At 40.5% G+C, this 18,367-nt stretch overlaps 1 protein-coding gene across 4 annotated transcripts in view; it reads right to left on the minus strand.

The window, feature by feature from the left end:
* Positions 1-17,897, minus strand: part of SNRK (SNF related kinase) — a 48,263-nt gene extending 30,366 nt beyond the window's left edge. Inside the window, exons 1-5 of one of the 4 annotated variants that reach the window (XM_088798219.1) lie at positions 17,745-17,891; positions 14,632-14,681; positions 4,260-4,321; positions 1,729-1,852; positions 1,158-1,633 (exon numbers count right to left, since the gene is read on the minus strand). In XM_088798219.1, coding sequence (XP_088654345.1) covers positions 1,158-1,633; positions 1,729-1,852; positions 4,260-4,321; positions 14,632-14,681; positions 17,745-17,834 — 802 coding nt within the window. In that variant the 5' untranslated portion in view covers positions 17,835-17,891. Of the gene's footprint in view, positions 1-1,157; positions 1,853-4,259; positions 4,322-6,073; positions 6,252-14,631; positions 14,682-17,744 lie in introns of those variants that run through there. The other 3 variants (XM_019724112.3, XM_019724111.3, XM_074312535.2) reach the window with 3 other exon arrangements.
* Between the last annotated feature and the right edge of the window lie 470 nt (positions 17,898-18,367).

Raw genomic sequence — 18,367 nt, forward strand, 5'->3', positions numbered from 1 at the left:
GGTAGGATCAGATTGAAAGAGGAAACCAGAGCCCCTAAATCCACCTGGCAGGAGTTTCTGGGGTATTTCTTTCTAGAAGGCACAGACTGGAAACAGGAAGGAATTGCACCAAGACAGCCAAGAGCAGGATTAACTCCTCTCGGCCAGTAACTCACCAAGCATAAATAAGCAGACATTTGATGGAGGAGGGTGGACTGGCTGTGGGCCTTAGGGGCAGAGGTGTACTGACACTCTGTCGATTAGTGAGACCAGACATCAGGACATCCCATTGGCCACACCTTGCTCCTTTCCCGCACTCACTGTAAGCAGACTACAATCCTCAGACATCAGACTCACAGACAGATATGGGGGAATCTCAAAAACAGATAAACACACAACTAACGATCCCCAAGCACCTAGGCAAAATGAGCACACCATGAGAAATCAGTGCATCAAACAAAAGACTACACAAGAAAACCCACTTAAGGGAGCACTCTCAGAAGTATTAAACTATGCTTCACAGAATGAATGAATGAAATGAAAATAAAATTAGTCTCACATCAAACTCTGCACTGGCAACTTTAGAGGCAGAAAGAAGACAGGAAAATATCTTCAAAGTTTTAAACGTATTTCTATACCCAGCCAAATTACCATTCACATACAAGTGTAAGGACAATACCTGTATCTGATCTAATTCTATTTTAGGGATGAAGAAATGAAGCAGAGAGGTCAAGTACACACTGTTCAAGGTCACAATTAATAAATGGTTCCAATGCCCAAATTCTTCACATTACATTGCACTGTAATGTTCCTAATACCTTTCCAATATGGGTCTCAATGACTGTTAAACGGTATTCATAGAAAGAAGACGACTACTCTAAGAAGCTGGTAAAAGTATTCAGACCTTAAAAAAATTACAATAAGCAGGTAAGAGATTACCTTAAATGATAACTTACTTGTTTTTCTTTGTGCTGACAAACATACTTTAAAATTTTGCCACTTAAAGGGTAAAATAAACTAATTGCCAGCTTTAGAGATATATGCACGGCATTCATAAAACCCAATCTGTCAATTACAACACATTTCATAGAAGTTCTCTTAGAATTATTTTTAGATAAACAACTGATTTGACCAACTACACTAAAACAGTAGAATTCAAATACTGGAAGGCAACCTACCTACTGCGGGTGCATCATACTCATCACCAAGCAGAATTTCTGGAGCAGAATATGCAAGAGATCCACAGCTTGTAGTGAGTTTCTTCCCTGGTTGAAATTTGTTGCTGAAACCAAAGTCTGTCAACTTTACAAGACCTTGTTTTTCAAAAAAGACCACATTCTCTGGTTTTAAGTCTCTGTGAACCACATGGAGTTTATGGCAGTAAGATATAGCATGAACTATCTGAGCAAAGTACTTCTTGGCTAAGTCTTCATTAAGTCCTTCCTCGTGTTTCATGATGTAATCGAACATATCTCCTCCATCCCCAAGTTCTAGGATAAGGTATAGTTTGGTCTGGGTGTCAATAACTTCATAGAGGCGAACGATGTTGGGGTGCTGTACGAGTTTCATGCACCTCACTTCTTGGAAAAGATGACCAGTAGCTAGTGTGTCCAATTTTGTCTTGTCAATAACTTTGACTGCCACTTTTTCACCTGTAAAGACATGCCTGGCAAGTTTAACCACTGCAAAGTGACCTCGACCCAAGGTTTTATCCAGATCGTATAATCCAGCAATCTTTCCATCATATCCTCGCTTGAATCCTGCCATGCTGGTCTGACAGAAGAAAAAATATTTAGACTGTTCGAAATGGATCTTCTCATATAAGAATGTCTGGTGAAAATAAGGAATTCATTTTCAATGTTGCCATGGACATCTATAAAATAAGAGGAGAAACAAAATAATCAAGTTTCTGTGACTTTTCCTTTTACAGCTTAATTTAAAAAAAAATTAAAAGAAGCTTGAAGTAAATACATTGAAATATAAAATGAGGGCCATTTATAATAACCTAATTATATATTTAGAGTTTACATGATAAAAGTTGAAAATTTAAATACCATATTAAATTTTACAAACTGCAAAACAATTAAGTTTGTTAAAACATTTTCTGGTGATGTCAAAAATAAGAAAACTGGCAAGCTTGACAAGGTATGTTTAAAAACAACATTTTCCAAAAGTAATTTCAATTAGTGTCTTTAAAAAAAAAAAGGCAAGAATTGACAAGAAAGCGAAAACACAAAGAATAAACACTTGGACAGAAACCCAACTTTTCTTATTATTCTAAGACTGGCACTATTTCCTATGAATACAAAAAAAAAAAAAAAAAAAAAAAATTCCTTTAGTGAAGCCTTTGCTTACTCTCCCAGTGAGAATTACTTTCCCTCTCTGTATCCTCTTGGGACACCTCCATCCCACATGGAATAAAACTATAGGTTTTTATACATGCCATCTCCATTCTGAAACTGCAAGGTTCTTGAGGTCTCCAGGGTTCTATTTTTTTCTTCTACCCTCCTCTAACATCCAGAACAATGTTTCACATAGTAACAGGTAATCAAAATTTTGTTAAATTTTGAAATGCAACTTTTTTCCAAAATGTTTACAAGGCAATTGTTTGCTCTTGTGTCACTAGTGCCTGGAACAGTATCTGGCACAGTAGGTGTTTAATAGCTAGTTCCTGACTGATACTCTTTAGACTTGTCAGTAATGCTTATCTTTATTACAGTTTTTCCACTCTCAGACAATCCACCATGCTCTGCTTGTATTTCAAGAATAAACAAACATGCATTCTTAAACTATTTAAGTCTTAAAGACCAATGTCATATGGCATTTAAAATTCTCAACCTTTACAATATATAAACCCTAAATATAGAAACAGGTTCTTATAAATGATCCTGACTCAGAAAAACAAATAAATGTATAAAATTATACATATTAAGATGTCAATTTAAATCACACTGACTGAACTCCCACGATTATTTTCTCAGACCAAAATTTAATAGCATTAAATAACAAAATCCAATGAGGAATACAGCTAATCTCCCAAGACTATCTCTTTCTTATTAGTGCATGTTCATTCCTTCGGTAGAGACTTTTTAATGCTCCCAGTAGGTAGTTTCACATTTTCAGTTATTTTTGTTACTAAGAACAGTACTTATATTATTTCTGAAATTAATTTCAGAAACCAAAACTAAATTGTTAATTCTGTTTCTATTAAGATTTTTAAAATAAGAAACCAGTACTATGAACAAATATTGGGGGAAAAAGAAATTTCTTCTGTACAGTATATTATCCTTGGCATCTGAGCTAATAATTTTAATGACAAGATTAACAAGAAACTCCAACTGGAAAGATATTGCTTCCTTTGGACAGTAGTTCTCTAAAAGGAGTTTAATTCAGGCATATTTAATTTTCAACTATAGAAACTGTAAGCTAACTCCAGGGGGGCAGAAAACTATCTTTAAATCTTTAACTTCAATTAATTATATAAGGGCAGTAATTATTCTTAAAATTCTACCCAAGTCTACGTTTCTATTGTATAAGTTTACAAATGCAACTTTAGTTTTCAAAACAAACTTCTTCAGGCTGCCCCCAAGTTATATAATATTTGTTTTTTTCATCTATCACTTTAGTTTAGAAGTATTCCTGGAAAGTGGCATATAACTCAGATTTAAGTTTGTTTAAATTAAATTTTAATGTAATTAATCAGTTTTAAAATTTTTGGTTAACTGCAGAAGTAATGAATGAATATACAGATAAGGGGAAAAGTCTTTTTCAGGGACTCAGACACCCAGAGATAATCACTATTCACACTTTGACATTTCTCTGCCCAGAACTGTGCCAGCAAAAGGGCATTATGAAATAATTTTTAATCTACTATCAAGTTCATGGGAAAGAATCTTATAGGGTCTCTTCAAAACGACAGAATACCCTGTAGTGAAATGACTAATCACTCTTACTATCAAATAATTTTTTTGTACTTTTTTTTGTACACACACCCCTTTTTAAGTGTTTATGAAACTACAACTGTTACCTAAAACCATTATGACGTTATGATTAACTAAAGATTAGGAGGGAAAATATCCTTTTTATTGAGTATCTTTTTAAATACTAGTCCACTGTCTAATCTTACTATCAAGTGTATTTTGAGTTACACAGGAAGTAATTAAGTCATGTTTTGATCTTTGAGGATCTTGCAGTGCTTGAAAATCATCGTAAACATCAATGCTAAATGTTAAGAGGTAGCTTATTTAAAGGTGACTCTTTTTACTGGCTCCAAGACATACCCTGCAAACCGCATACTGAATAATCCGTGTTATTACTGTGTCTTGTTAGTTGCTTCTTTCTCCTAAAAGAAAACACAGAAAAGGAATTTTTGTTTAATTTTATTTGTTTTAACTTTGCTTGAAGTCAAAATATATACCCTAAGACTGGATCCAGACAAACATATATAAATGACGTGTTTGTCTTTAGTGACCCGGTCTCCCACTATCTTTCTCCCCTCTATGAATCACAACCCATTCAAGGGATCTTTAGTAAACAGGAATTTCAGTGAACAGATACACAGAGATTGTTCCAGGTAGACAGGTCAGAAAGACTATTCCACTGGAATGAGCAAGAAACAATAATGAACAACAGTAAATTCGCCATTTTCTAAATGCCTCCTAGGTAACAGGCACCAGATCTGCATTTCACAGAATCCTGTGGCACAAGGAGGCTCAAAGTTGAGCAAGAAGCAGAATCTGTGACTCCAATCCCGCTCCTGTGGCTCTGAAGCCCAACGTGTCTGCAGGAGCCCCCCAGGCTCATGACACACTCACGTCAACAGCCGAGGAGGAGGGCAACCTTTCCAACACACTGTCCTCTAGCAGGCCAGCAGAAATCGGTGCTAATGCCACCACCAGGGACCACAAAAACACCGTTGCATTAGAGGCTTTGCATTTGACAGTAAAGAAGAAACTAGAATAGCACTGCGAACGAGGAGAATGTGAGCAGACCCCTGGCACCTAAGCTCATGACACGGGGAGGGAGTGCTGACTTGAGGGGCCTTGCAGGCCTTTCCAGGACACTGAAATTCCACACAAATAACCGAGAGGCCTACAGACTCAGACTCGGCCAAAGACAATCTACACAATCCACTGAAGGGGAGTGGCCAGGTAATCCTTAAGCTCAAGTGCACATGGGCTTGGGGGAAGATAGACAGGAAGGTGAGAAAAGAAAGAAGGAAAGGTGGATGAGAAAACAAGTTTACTGCTGGGAACGAGGGGATGAAGAGAGGTGGAAACAGTTCTGCAGCACATATGGGGCCAGCAAAATCACAGGCACAGGCCCACATCTAGTGACAGAGGTGGGATGCCTACCTCGCCCTTCAGCTCAAGTGGGATACAGTAGTTCTTCCCATCACCTGTCTCTGCTTCTCTTTCAACAGCCTGTTTCATCTACAGTCTCTATGGCACGGCAGTGTGGTAGCCCAGGGTGACCCTGGTTCTGACGCCCAGTGACTGGGTTTGAACCCCAGCGCACAGATCACTAGCTATGGGACCTGAGCAAAACCTAACCTCTCTGTATGCTCAGTTTTCTCATTAGAAATTGTTAGTAGTTAAGAGTAGAACCTCATAGGTTGTGGTGAGAATTAAATGAATTAACATGGGTAAAATGTTTAGTATATAATCTGGCACAGAGTAAACATTCATTAAATACTAGCTACCACGACCAACAGCACTGTTACAATGATGGTATTCTCCCTCACCCAAACAGAAACTCTTCGTTTTCCACTCAACTTCAAGAAAATGAATTTACTGAGCTATTATCTCCCTTTAACTTCCATAAAAATTCTGCTGTTCATTTTCCTAAAATGTTTTAAATTGAAAATGGGTGCCATAAGGTTGATAAAAGAACCTTATTAAGCATCAAAGTTAAGCATCAAAGTCTGACGATTTTTCAATAAAGCATTGCATAAAATCTAAGCATTTGCTTTTAAAATGATACTAGGATGACTTTCTATCAAATCCTTTACATTTTTCCCATTGAAGTAATATATTTTTATAGAAAAATCTCAAAAATACAAAATAGAAAGTAGAAAGAATACAGAGGCACCCACCGTCCTACCACAGAAGATGGCCACTACTCATATTTTGGTGGTCTTTCTGCGAAATTCACATCTAGCTTCTGCTTTACTTTGTTTCACAAAGGTGTGATCATTCTGTACATAACTTTGTATTTTGCATCCTGCTTTTTCACTTTCCTATCACTTTCCTTTTAGTATTTTTGTTTCAATTATGAAAGCAGTATCTGTACAATGTAGGAAAACATACAATTAGAACACAGAGATTTGCAAAGAGGAGAATTTTTAAAAAATCATCCATAATTCTACCCTCTGTGATAATCTGTTAACATTTTGATACAGAGCCTTCCAAATTATTTTCTATGTATAAGATATGCCCAGACACAAATTTTTAAGTAAAATGGAATACACACACACACACACACACACACACACACCACGAATACATGGGGGAAGAGGGTTGTATCCATTTTTAAGTATTTCTCCCCACAAAGCAATACAAGTTCACTTTAGAAAATTTGGAAAATGCAGAGAAGCACAACAGAGCCTAAAAAAACCCTCCTATAACACCGAGGATGACCTCTCTTCAGGTTTGCGTATATATCATTTATACCTATGCTTCTTTACAAAACTAAGCTATTGTACATGAAGTGTGTGATAACTACTTTGTCCTCTACATGATGAACTTAGTTCCTAAGTCCCATGCACCTAGTTATCCTAAATCAGTATTTTAATGAGTACATAGCTAAGATGACATCTTTTAAAGCAGGGAAACCCCTAAATTAGGCCATTCTAATGCAGTCTTCCTATTTTGCATAGGCTCACACATGCATGTAACTAGGCTGGACCTAAATGAAACAGGCCAAGTAATCAAGAGTGTTCATAATATGGAAATTCATGTTTGAGAAACAAGTACTAGTACGTGTTGCAAGAATATACTGATGTTCTCCCAGCTAAGAGAGCAGAAGCAACTGAAGTGTGCGGGAGTGGTTAGAGGAAGGAAGTGTGGGTGGCCCAACACACATTTTGCAAGCTGCTGAAAACAGTTGTAGAACCAGCCTCTGTTAAACCTCCCGTCATTTCAGATTCACACTGTGAGTCTTGTCAAAATTCACTTTTAGCTTTTCATTGACATCATCCCCAACGCAGTGTGGTCTGTAATCAAACAAATGTCTCCTGCTCACACCTCCCCCAGAAGCAAGGACAAAATGGCTCCCTGAACAAAGGTGGCTCCGCCTGGATACCCATCAGGAACCCAACCCTGGCATGAGAAAGGAGAAGTATTGAACAAAAAGGGCCACGTGCAGAAATTAGGCCGCTTCTCCAGCCTCTCTACATTTTGTTTGGGATATTACAAACTTCCCCACGAAATCAAACCACTAATATTCAAATGTGCAAAAATCTCCCAAATGACATGCTTTGAAAAAAAAAATCTGTGCCGTCGAATACAAAAAACTAAGAGGTGAGTCTTCGCAAAGCCACACTAAAACTGTATTTAAGCTTCTTACACATGGAAATTATCTGGTATCGTTTACAAATATCAAAGAACGAAAACTGTAATTCTTACTCATGGGAGAGATGGGACTGAACTGTTATGTTTGTAGAAAAGCCAACTTAAGTGGAGGAACTAACACTCGCTCAGTGAATATCACCACTCTGACCTTACTGCTAAAATTTCAAAGATAACTATAACAAACCTGGCAGAGGCTGAAAGGAAGACAGTAGACTGAATCCTCCAGGAATCTCAATGACCTCCAGGTCAAGCAAAATAAACACAACCTACCATGCAGTCCCCACTGCTGCTCTCTTCATCCAAAGTAAACAATATTCCACATTTCTAGAATAGCACTCCTCCTAGAATAGCACTTCTCTTCCTGACAGTTATCAATATAAGCTGTAAATCAAAGATGAAGAAACCACAAATAGGCACCAAGTCCGAGGTTATGGAAGATTGCAGAGTTTTTCACTGGATGGTTGAATGTTACTATGTGGTTATCACGTAATATCAGTCTGCAGTCACTGGATGGAATTAAGATGGGAACTATAAATTAGAAAGTTCAAGTCAATTATTTATTATGAGGAATGTCCCAATAGGCAAAATGGTACCTCCAAATGACTAAGAAAGTATTTTCCAAGGGAAGGTAAGTGCCTAATAAAGTATGTTCTGAAAGTTTTCTTCCAAGTAGTCAATTTTAATGGACTGGGGGCCATTGAGGTCACCAGGAACGCCAAGCTGAGACGCCTACGCCAGGCTCTCAGGGCAGTGACTGGGCTGCCAATGCGGATCAATCCCTTGAAGCGCTGGCTTAACTGATCTTCGTTTCCTCTGAGTAAAACAAGTGATAGTCCACACATATCAGGGAATTTGAACATGTTCAGGAGTCAGGAGATTTATTAACTGATGTAGAGTAGTACTTAATATACAGTATTTGTACAGAGAAAGGGGTTGACATCCAAGCCACAAAACCTGGACCAAAACCTGGACCTGCACAGGTAATAGTCCAAATTCCTAAACAGAATTGCCTCTCGTTAAAGTGATTAAAAAAATGCTAAGCGCGTCACTATGGCTACCTGAGGGTAAAAATTACCAGTATGGTGACAGCTCCAGCATAAAATTCTCACATAATAATGACTTAAGCAAAAGCTGGTGTGTGGAAATTACTCCAATAGCAAGTCAACCCATAATTACTTCTTTGTCAGGAAAACAGAATATAAGTTGAAAGTTATGGAGAATTTAAAAACTTAGTAATTTAAACCTCTCTTCCAAAGCTTTTATCAACACTTTCTAAACTCCATTAAATTCCCTATCATCTTCCCCCCCCACTGATGTTGTGACAAAGGTGGTCATTAAAATATGGCCCAACGAAAATGCTGGAACAGAAAAAAAACGAATCCATAAACAAAAATACTGGCACCTAACATTTCATTGACTTTGACTGAAAAGACAAAGTCATTTGGGGATTTCCTCATCCTATTGGGACTGTAAATTACCTTTCAGAAAAGCAATCTGGCAGCATGTATATAAGGAGCCTTAAAATAATTAATATTCTTATTAATAATTAATAATATTACTACTAGAGTTATGTCTTAATGAAATAAAGGCACGAACAAATATTTATACACAACAATGTTCAGTGATACTGACATACACAAAAAAAATCAGAGATAACATAAAGGTCTACAACAAGGATTTAAATGGTTAACTCACAGTACACCTAACATTAACACTACGCTACTGTATTTTGAGGCTATTTAACTTCATGAGGAAATTCTCACAATAAAACAAGTTAAAAAATTCACTTACCAAATTTCATGGCAATATGATTCCAATAAAATAAATTTAAAAATTCACATACCAATTGAATGATATGATTCCAAATTTTTTAAAAAGCATAATTTATCTGAATACGTATATTAAAAATACCAATATGTCACACTGATAAGATTATAGAATTTATTTTCTTTATGCTTTTCTTTGCTTGTTTTTTTTTTTCCCCAAATTTTTGGCAGTGAATGTGTAATGCTTTTATAATCTAGGAAAGGTGGACATTATTAAAATTTTGCCTTTGTATGTAATTAGTCATTCAAGCTACTTTTCATTGAGATCTCTGAAATCAACCAATTTCCCTGAACATATCTGTCTAAAGCCTACTTATGTAATCTTAATAAACAAGACATAGCCAATGAAATATTTGGTTCCCTTGAAGAACAAGGTACACAATTCCTTCAGGCTGAGGAAGGAAGAGGAACACTGAGAATTTTCATTAGCAAATATATGAATCCTAATTGTGTAGGACACAACACAGTCCCTGTCCTTTAGAATCTTACAAATAAGTCACCTACATATAAAAAGATAAATCATCACACAAATTAGCCTGGTGCGGTATGTCAAAGGAAAAGTAGAGGATACTAAGGGCAGGATCCCCAAGGACAGGAGCGGCCCACAGACCAGGGTGTACCCTTCTACAGGGACCAGTGACACCATTCCCGAAACGGGGCGGGGGGCGGAGAACACCAGTTTGGATGAAGTTATGATTTGGGGGAGAAGTGAGATCAGTTTAGTAGGGTTAAGGCTGATCCTGAAAAATACCTACTGCCTGACCATTTAGGCAACTGTGCTGAACTCCTACCTACTCCAAGCTAATGGGAAACTTGCCATACTAAGTCATTCACCACGTATCTCTGAATTATACTTAAGGCTAATTAAAGCATCATTAAAGAGTTAAAAATGCACAGACGCAGCTTCTCATCACAGAGCTGATATGAAGCCTCAACAGAAGAGGAACACTGGAGGTGATTAACAGGAAAGCGACATAAGAATATGGTCATTAGAGAGTTTAAACCAATTAAAAAGTTCACTGTTCACTTTAAAGTTCCATAAAACATCATTTTTGTTTTGACATTAGATCTCTCATTATTACCCACACTACTTCCTAAAAATCTACGACTAACCTAAATAGGTTTATGTAGAAATGAGTCCTATAGCAAAACCACAATTGACTTTTCTTTCACTGTCTCGTTTCAAATTTAAAAATGTCTTTTACTGCCACAAATGCTCATTTTTTTAGAATTCCAGTTTTGTTTTAATGCAGGTCTCAAAAAGTGTAAACAATTTAATTATTGGGAATCTCTGTATGTACTGGACTCTACATTGCTGTACCATTTATTCCTCACAACCAGCAATATAACGGAACTACCATACCAAGTTGGCACATGAGAAAGCACAGCCCAAGAGGTTAAGGACTCTGCTTGCCCCAGTCCTCCACCCAGATAAGAACTGCCTAAATTAAATTAGACTCCAGGTCTCACTGACTCCGGGGCCTTGCATCTTTTCCTATAATACAATGCCTCCTTTTCACTTAGGCTTTTCGAATTCCCAGGGAAGCAACAGCACTAAAATAAATCTATTTTGACATTTCTGTTCTTCCTCCAATGCTGACATGCCATGCAAGTTACCTGCCTCATCAATTAATTAAAAGGAGGAAATTCCCCAGCACCACCAAAGACTCACCTCATAAACATTATTAACAAATAATTCCATTAAAACTTATTGAAGGGGCGGCCGGATGGCTCAGTTGGTTAGAGCGCCAGCTCTTAACAACAAGGTTGCTGGTTCAATTCCCGCATGGGATGGTGGGCTGCGTCCCCTGCAACTAAAGATTGAAAACGGCGAATGGACTTGGAGCTGAGCTGCGCCCTCCACAACTAGATTGAAGGACAACAACTGATGGATCCTGGAAAAACACATTGTTCCCCAATATAAAATTTAAAAAACAAACAAAAACTTTTTGAAATGTTTAGAACTGCTTTTTAAGCTGAGAAAGGAAGTTACAGCCAGATAACCACTCAAAACACAGACTGAGGTAATTATTGATCACCTAAAAGTGGAATGGCACCTGAAAAATAACTTCACCTTCAGAGTTTGCGTACAATTTTGTGATGGCAAGAGTCCTCCCTAGTGGCACAGAACAGCCAACAACAAGCAAGTAATTCAGGTAAAATTTAGGAAGGTTTGTCTTCTGCTTAAAAACTTTATCCTGTCCCAAACTGCAATTTTAATGTACTTGCAAATTATATTCTCTCCATTTATTTCTGAAAAGGGATTTTCCTTCACAAGAGGATTAGCAAATACTCACAAAATAGGAGAGCAAAGGATAAAAATCAAGCCCTAAAACTGCAGACTGAATATTCTCATTCCAAATTTCTTCAGTAGCACTCATAATACTTTATGCCAATAAAGAATTGTCTAACCTGTAGAAAATGAGGTAAAACAGAAAGCTAAATTTTACTTTACAATTCAATCATTCTGCTCTTGTCCACCACTAAATAAGAAGGCTGTACGATATTCCATTTTAAAAAGAGATCCATTAATACAGTACACTCTGGCTTCATAATCTGTCCATGAATATTTGTTAGCACAGTGTTCTAAACCTAAATGAACTTTATCATAAGATATGTAAAGTACAGCATATGGAACATAGTCAATCATACTGTAGTAACTGTGCATGGTGCCAAACAGGTACTGGACTTATCAGGGCGATCACTCTGTAAGTTATGTAACTGTCTAATCTCTCTGGTGTGTATCTGAACACAATATAACAGCGTATGTGAACTGTAATTGAAAAAATAAATAAAATGAACTTTATCTAGATAAGTTATGCTATACAACTTACATTATCTAGAACAGAATTGCTCTAATATAGATGCAGCAACATGGCTGAATATTAAACCCAGTGAGATATACTATGTTTCCCCGAAAATAACACAAGGCCAGACCATCAGCTCTAATGCGTCTTTTGGAGCAAAAATTCACATAAGACCTGGTCTTACATTATATTATATAAGACCCGGTCTTATAGTAAAATAAGACCGGGTCTTATGTGAATTTTTGCTCCAAAAGACGCATTAGAGCTGATGGTCCGGCCTTGTCTTATTTTTGGGAAACACGGTATTATTCAAACATTTTCCCCTAACTATACAACATGAAGGCAAAATAATAGCCTAAAAAGGTGTGTGTGTGTACACAGAGGGGAAGGGGACATCAGAGAGGAACTAGAACAACCACCTAAGATTTGGTATTTCAAAGTACCACGTGGTCCTGTTCTCTTCACCGCAGAAGTAACTGTAAAACTGACGAAAAGCCATCTACTCAGCAGATAAGAGGAGTATCATGGCGCAGAGGGAAGAGTACCACAGGACTTGGAGCCCAACAAGTTCCTCAACTCCTACAAACAGGCATGTCCTTATAAAACAAAGATAATCACCACCTTGGACAATTATTATGAGAGCTAAATGGGATTATATACATGAACAAGATGTGAGTGGGATCACAATCATACGATTTTTTTCCATAACTTTTCAGAACTGGCCTCCCTCCCAGGAGAGTCTGACATTTGAGAAGGGTTGGATACTTAGCTCCCCATCTTATTTTCATATCAGTACCCTCCTCCCTAATTGGCCCAACAAACTGCCCCTAAATGCCTCTACTGGACATACTATGAAGGTCTCTGCCTCAAGTTGTTTACGATTTCTTAGGGACAGACGTGCCAGAAGAGGTGTCCTTTCTCCTAAATCTGCCTTGGGGAGATCATAGGAGGCATCTCAGCGAAATTCATTTTTTGTGTGTGTGAGCTAAGAATTGAAAATGGTGATGGTGGGAAAAGACTTGCCAGAAGAGGCCTGAGACACCTGAGTGTCACCGGGACAATGACACATGCAGAGCCTACAAGAAAAGGTCAGACGCGAAGGCAAGAGCCAGATACCCAAGGGCCTTGGATTCCATGCAGATCAGCTGCTATTCCTCTGGCCAGCCGCGCCTGTGCTTTCGGGCCCAGGTGAAAGGTGACCTTCCTGGCCACCATCTTCTCCTCCCACACCCAGGCACACCAGCTCCCCATGCCCTCTCACAGCACCACGTCCTTTTCCATTGTGGCCCTTATCACAACTGTGGTTATAGAATTGTGTGATTATGTGATTAATAATCTGTGTCCCCCACTAGACTAAGTGGCTAGCTCAGTTCATGTAAGGCCCGTGTCCATTTTATCCAGCTCTGTATCCCAGGGCCTGCCGAGTACAGCATCCACTCAAAATACACAGATACATTTTATTAAATAAACAGATGAAAGGTGGCACTAAGAAGCCAAAGAAGAGTCCTGAGCAGGGGAACGGCAATCAGAGATGACAGCTAAACAAACCACTCTGGCAGCAAAGTGAAGATCAGACTAGAATGGCAAGACCAGAGCTGGGAGACAGGTAAGGAGACAACTGAAAATGTCTCCAGGTAAATGAAAACTTAAAAATGAGGGCAGCCAGTAGCTGGGCAGTGAGGATAAGATGTAATGGAGGAGCCACATTTAGGAAGCAGCATCCGAGATCTCAATGCACAGGAGGCAAAGCACACGACTAGTGGGACGGTGGTAGCAGGTGGTGCCATTCACTCAGACCGGGAATACAGGACAGGAACAAACACTGCCTAAGCATCTATTACACGTTAAGTATACAGTGGAAGATGTGCTTCTAGTTCTAAAATTCTACGACTGCCAAACAATTTAAACCCAACCCAGCCGTGTTAAAATGGGTATGGTTTCTATCAATCGGCTGATAAAATCAACAAAGTTCAGAGTTTTTAACTTTCTTCATCATGCCACTTCTTGGATGGACTATGTCCGAGGCATTACTCTGGTCTGGGGACACAGAAGTCAAAGAAGTGGTCTCTTCTTTCAAGGAGCTCACAGCCTTTGGTTTTTCAGAAAGGTAACTGCATGTCAACAACTGAGGAACAGAGCAGCCCAGTGAGGCTAGGATTTGACCAGTTACATGTCCTGTAACCCCCACTTCTGGAGCCTTGATTTCATAGCCCACATTACATTTCCAGGCCAGTATGTAGTCAAGGGAGTACGTGTTTAGAAAGACACACAGACCCACTCTCTAGAGGCTGGGGCGCTCCAGAACTTCACACGCCACAGCGTGTGGGCAGATAATGCCCTCTGACTTTGAAGTAACTACTGAGTAGCCACAGAGCAGCAGTTTGAGGGGTACGACATGACAAGTAAGGAGAAGGAATGTGAGGCCTGATTTGTCACAGAAGAGCCTACCTGAGCAGAGGCCAAATGCTGGAGGTGCCAAAGCAGAATCTCAGGAGGCTCTGGAAGTGACAGCAGAGAAATAAATGTTCAGGGAAGGTAAAGCAGAAATTCTCTTTAGACAGGTTCCTCCCGTACCAGCAGCAAGAAATGGTTTCCCACGGGACATGAGGCCTCTACCGAAAGCAGATGTACAGAAAAACAGATGAGGAAATGATCCCCGGTATGAACAATGTAGCTCCAGCTTATCCAGTGCAGACAACACGCTTCCAGCGCTCACTCCGATGGCCACTAAGTCTGAGATTTTACATCAACTCTTCCCAGACTGAGACAAAATACCAAGACACTTCTCCCTCCGTCCCCAAAGCTACGCCCCACTCCTCCCCCTTCCTCTTCATATTCTGTAAAAAAAAAAAAAAAAAAAAAAAAAAAAAAAACAGCTGCACTGTCTCTACCTCAACTCCCTTTCACCCACTTGGATCTAAATTCTTCATCCACCACTTCCTTGTTTTCTCATCCTCCATGAACTCTCTGAGCCCTTTCCCCTTTTCTCTGCCTGGGAACTCTACCTGTCCTTCAAGAGTAGTTCAACCATCGCCTCCTCTGTGAAGCACTCCAAGTAAGAGTCCTTGCCCCATATCTGTGCTTCTGTGGGCCTCTGTCTATGCCTTACCATTCGTCAGACCCTATTGTGATCGTTTACCTCGGTGTCCCCAGTAGTCTGGACACTCCTTTCTATTGTTATCCTCTAACCCAGGGCCCCAAAAATAGACACACAAAGGCTCCATGAATAAATGATCATTGGTTAAGTTTACCTTCAAAACTGCTAGAATCCAGTCAACTTTTCCACCTAAGTTGCTCTAAGAATTTACCTGCACATAGAATTTTTACCTGCTCTAAGAATTTACCATGCAGGCGGGGAAATACCTAAATTCTCAAGAATAGGTTTCCTATAAAAGCATCTTGACTAGAAACTCTATCTTTTGGCTATTAAGCAAACAACTGGCATACAGTTCAATCAAGTGTTTAGAGTTCTTCGCCTATAGTTTTAATTCCTAAGATTCTCATCATGTGGAAAGTTCACTTATCCCCTTTTATCCTGGGCAGTGTGATGAGCTTCCAGGCTCAGACAAGCTGCTACAGTGAAGAAATCACGCCTTATTTATACCAAAGCTTAGAACCATGGCTGCTCAATGTCTCCAAAAATAAATAAATTTTTTTCTATTTAGTTTCACTTTCCATGTGAAGAGAAACACCCATGGTGAAGTTTAGACAAATAGTACGTATTTCCTGCGACCAGTAAAAATATCATACAAGCCCTTCAATTTTAACAAGGACATTTAAAAGCCTTCATTTTAAAGACTCCATTTAGATTGCTATTCTAGAAAAATTAAAACTAGTGTAACTTCTGAGTTCTTGTATGTTTTAAATGAATGGGTTTTACTGCAATACAGAAAAATTTACTCAGAATAGTAAAAAATTAATAGGGTGAGAGTACTTTTTGTGCACAAAATAAAATAAAAACTGATTGCATAAATTAAAAAAAAACAGAAAGGAGGCACCCAAAGTTCCTGCCTGGAAAGCCTGGAAGATGGAGTATTAAGAAAACTTAACACCATGCACTTGATTTTCAATACATGACCTTGGGAATGTCATGTAATTTCTCTCATTTCAAAGTCTGTAAAATGGGAATGTCATCTGTTTTCCCAATAGGGAAAATCAGATGGTAAGATAAAAGAATCAATACTTTTTTTAAAAGAAACTTGTCTAATTAGTATGCTTTAATCACCACTTGTACAGTACATTCCTCTTCAGGAATCCAATTTCAAGAGAAATATTTAAGCAGACGTTGAAGACAGATTTCCTTAAGGGAATGATTTTATAAATCTGGAAAGCAATGTAACAAGATTATAAATTAACAAAGTGATTACATAAGGCTTGACAACCCCAGGCATTAAAGTACACTGATATATATTCTGATAAATTAGACTGATTTGGGACTGGTGTCCCAAACTGAGGAATCTGACGTTTGATAGAAATTTGGTGGAAATTCAACAGATGCCCAACATTTGCAGTCCATCACTTGCAAGCCGTGCTTCACCTTTCATCATAAAATGTGAAAGGCATTAAGTCACCTTTAACACTGCTTCTGAGACTTTGAGAATGTACTAAATTAAATGGAAGGGGGTAAAAAAAAGTAACTTGACAGTTTGTAAGGTCCTATATTCACAGACATCTATAGATTTAAGAACCCGACTGCTAAACTGCCCTCCAAATACTGGACTTAAACCGAACTCTCAGTGAAGCTATTGTATTGTATCTGATCCAACCGTCAGGACTAGAACAGCTCCAGGAACCCCCCAGGATAAAAGGCTGTCACTTTCCTGGAGCCCAAGCCTAAGTAAAAGGCAAGAAGGTTTTTCGTAAAATGGTCCAAAAAAAGAAAATCAACAAGCGATGACTACAGAAAAGAACGGGTTTCCCAATCTGAAAAATTCTAGTTCTCCCTCAGGAACGGCACTGCTCCTCCTTCCTTACCCCGTTGCTCTTTTTCTACCGACAACAATATCCCCATTCTATTGTAAGGCTGCAGTTTTACCAAGGAACACCCTTGCTGCCGCAAGATTTTTACGTTCGTTTGCAAAAGGAAAACACATCCGGAGAAGAATACACACTGCACGAGAGAACCTGGGCGCGGGGAGCCGGGCTGGGGTGCGGGGCTGGCGGGCGCCGCACTCGGCCCGCTCCGGGGCGGGGCGCAGGGATGCGGGCGCCTCCCGAGGTGCCGCAATCCCGCCGCGGCCGCAAGGGCAGGGCCTCCCGGTGCCCGCGGCCGGCCGCCGCAGTGACGGCTCCCGCCCGGGCCCCGCCATCACCCCGCCGCCAGGCCGCGCCGCCGCCGCCGCACCGGGTCGGGGTCGCCGCAGCCAGGGCCCCGCATCCGCTCGGGTTCGCGCAGCAGCCCGCGCGGGGAACGCGGAGCGCGCAACTTACTTTCCGCCTGCGGCGGGTGCCCCAGCGGGGCGCCCAGCCCCGCAACGGAGGAGGCTACTAGGCGGCGGAGGCCAGCCCTGCCCCCTCGCCCACGGCCGCTGCACCCGGCCGCGATCTACGCTGCCGCCTACCTCAGCCCGCAGGCGGGCGTCCGTCTGCAGCGGCTGCGGCTCCGACGACTCCCTCCCGGCCGCCGAATCCCCGCACCCAGCGCTAATCATAATACCGAGCGGGCGGGCGGCCGGCCGCGGGGAGGGGTGGGGCCGAGCTGCGCCTGCGCGGTGCGAGCGTCACTGTGACGCGAGCGACGGGGCGGGGCCGCGGGAGGGGCGGGGCGAGGCGGGGCGCACCTGCGAGCCCTGGCGCGCGGGCTGCTGGAGGGCATCCTGGCAGCCTCGACCCTGGCAAGTCTAGGCTGCGGCTGGCGGTGGGAGGCAGGCGAGGCGCCGGCGGAGGATTGGGGACCGTGAAGGAGGAAGCACCAGGGACACGGGACAATGGCCTAGAAAAGTAGCGCGAGCTGCCTGGGGAAATCGCAGGGAAGAGACCGCATCCGCACAGGACTGCGTCCTGGGGTGGAGACTGAGGGCCACATACACTTAACCCTTTTAAGGGTTCACCCCCATCTCCCGTCCAGGTTTAATCAAGGAGAGAAAACAAATATACATTTATGTATATGTATACATACATATGTGGGGTTTTTATTTTCTACAGTTTCTTTCTGGGAACCCAGTTTGAAGGAGTTTTGATTTTG

This window comes from Rhinolophus sinicus, chromosome 5, assembly GCF_057876585.1.
Source record: "Rhinolophus sinicus isolate RSI-liver-muscle chromosome 5, RSI-T2T, whole genome shotgun sequence".
NCBI lineage: Eukaryota > Metazoa > Chordata > Mammalia > Chiroptera > Rhinolophidae > Rhinolophus > Rhinolophus sinicus.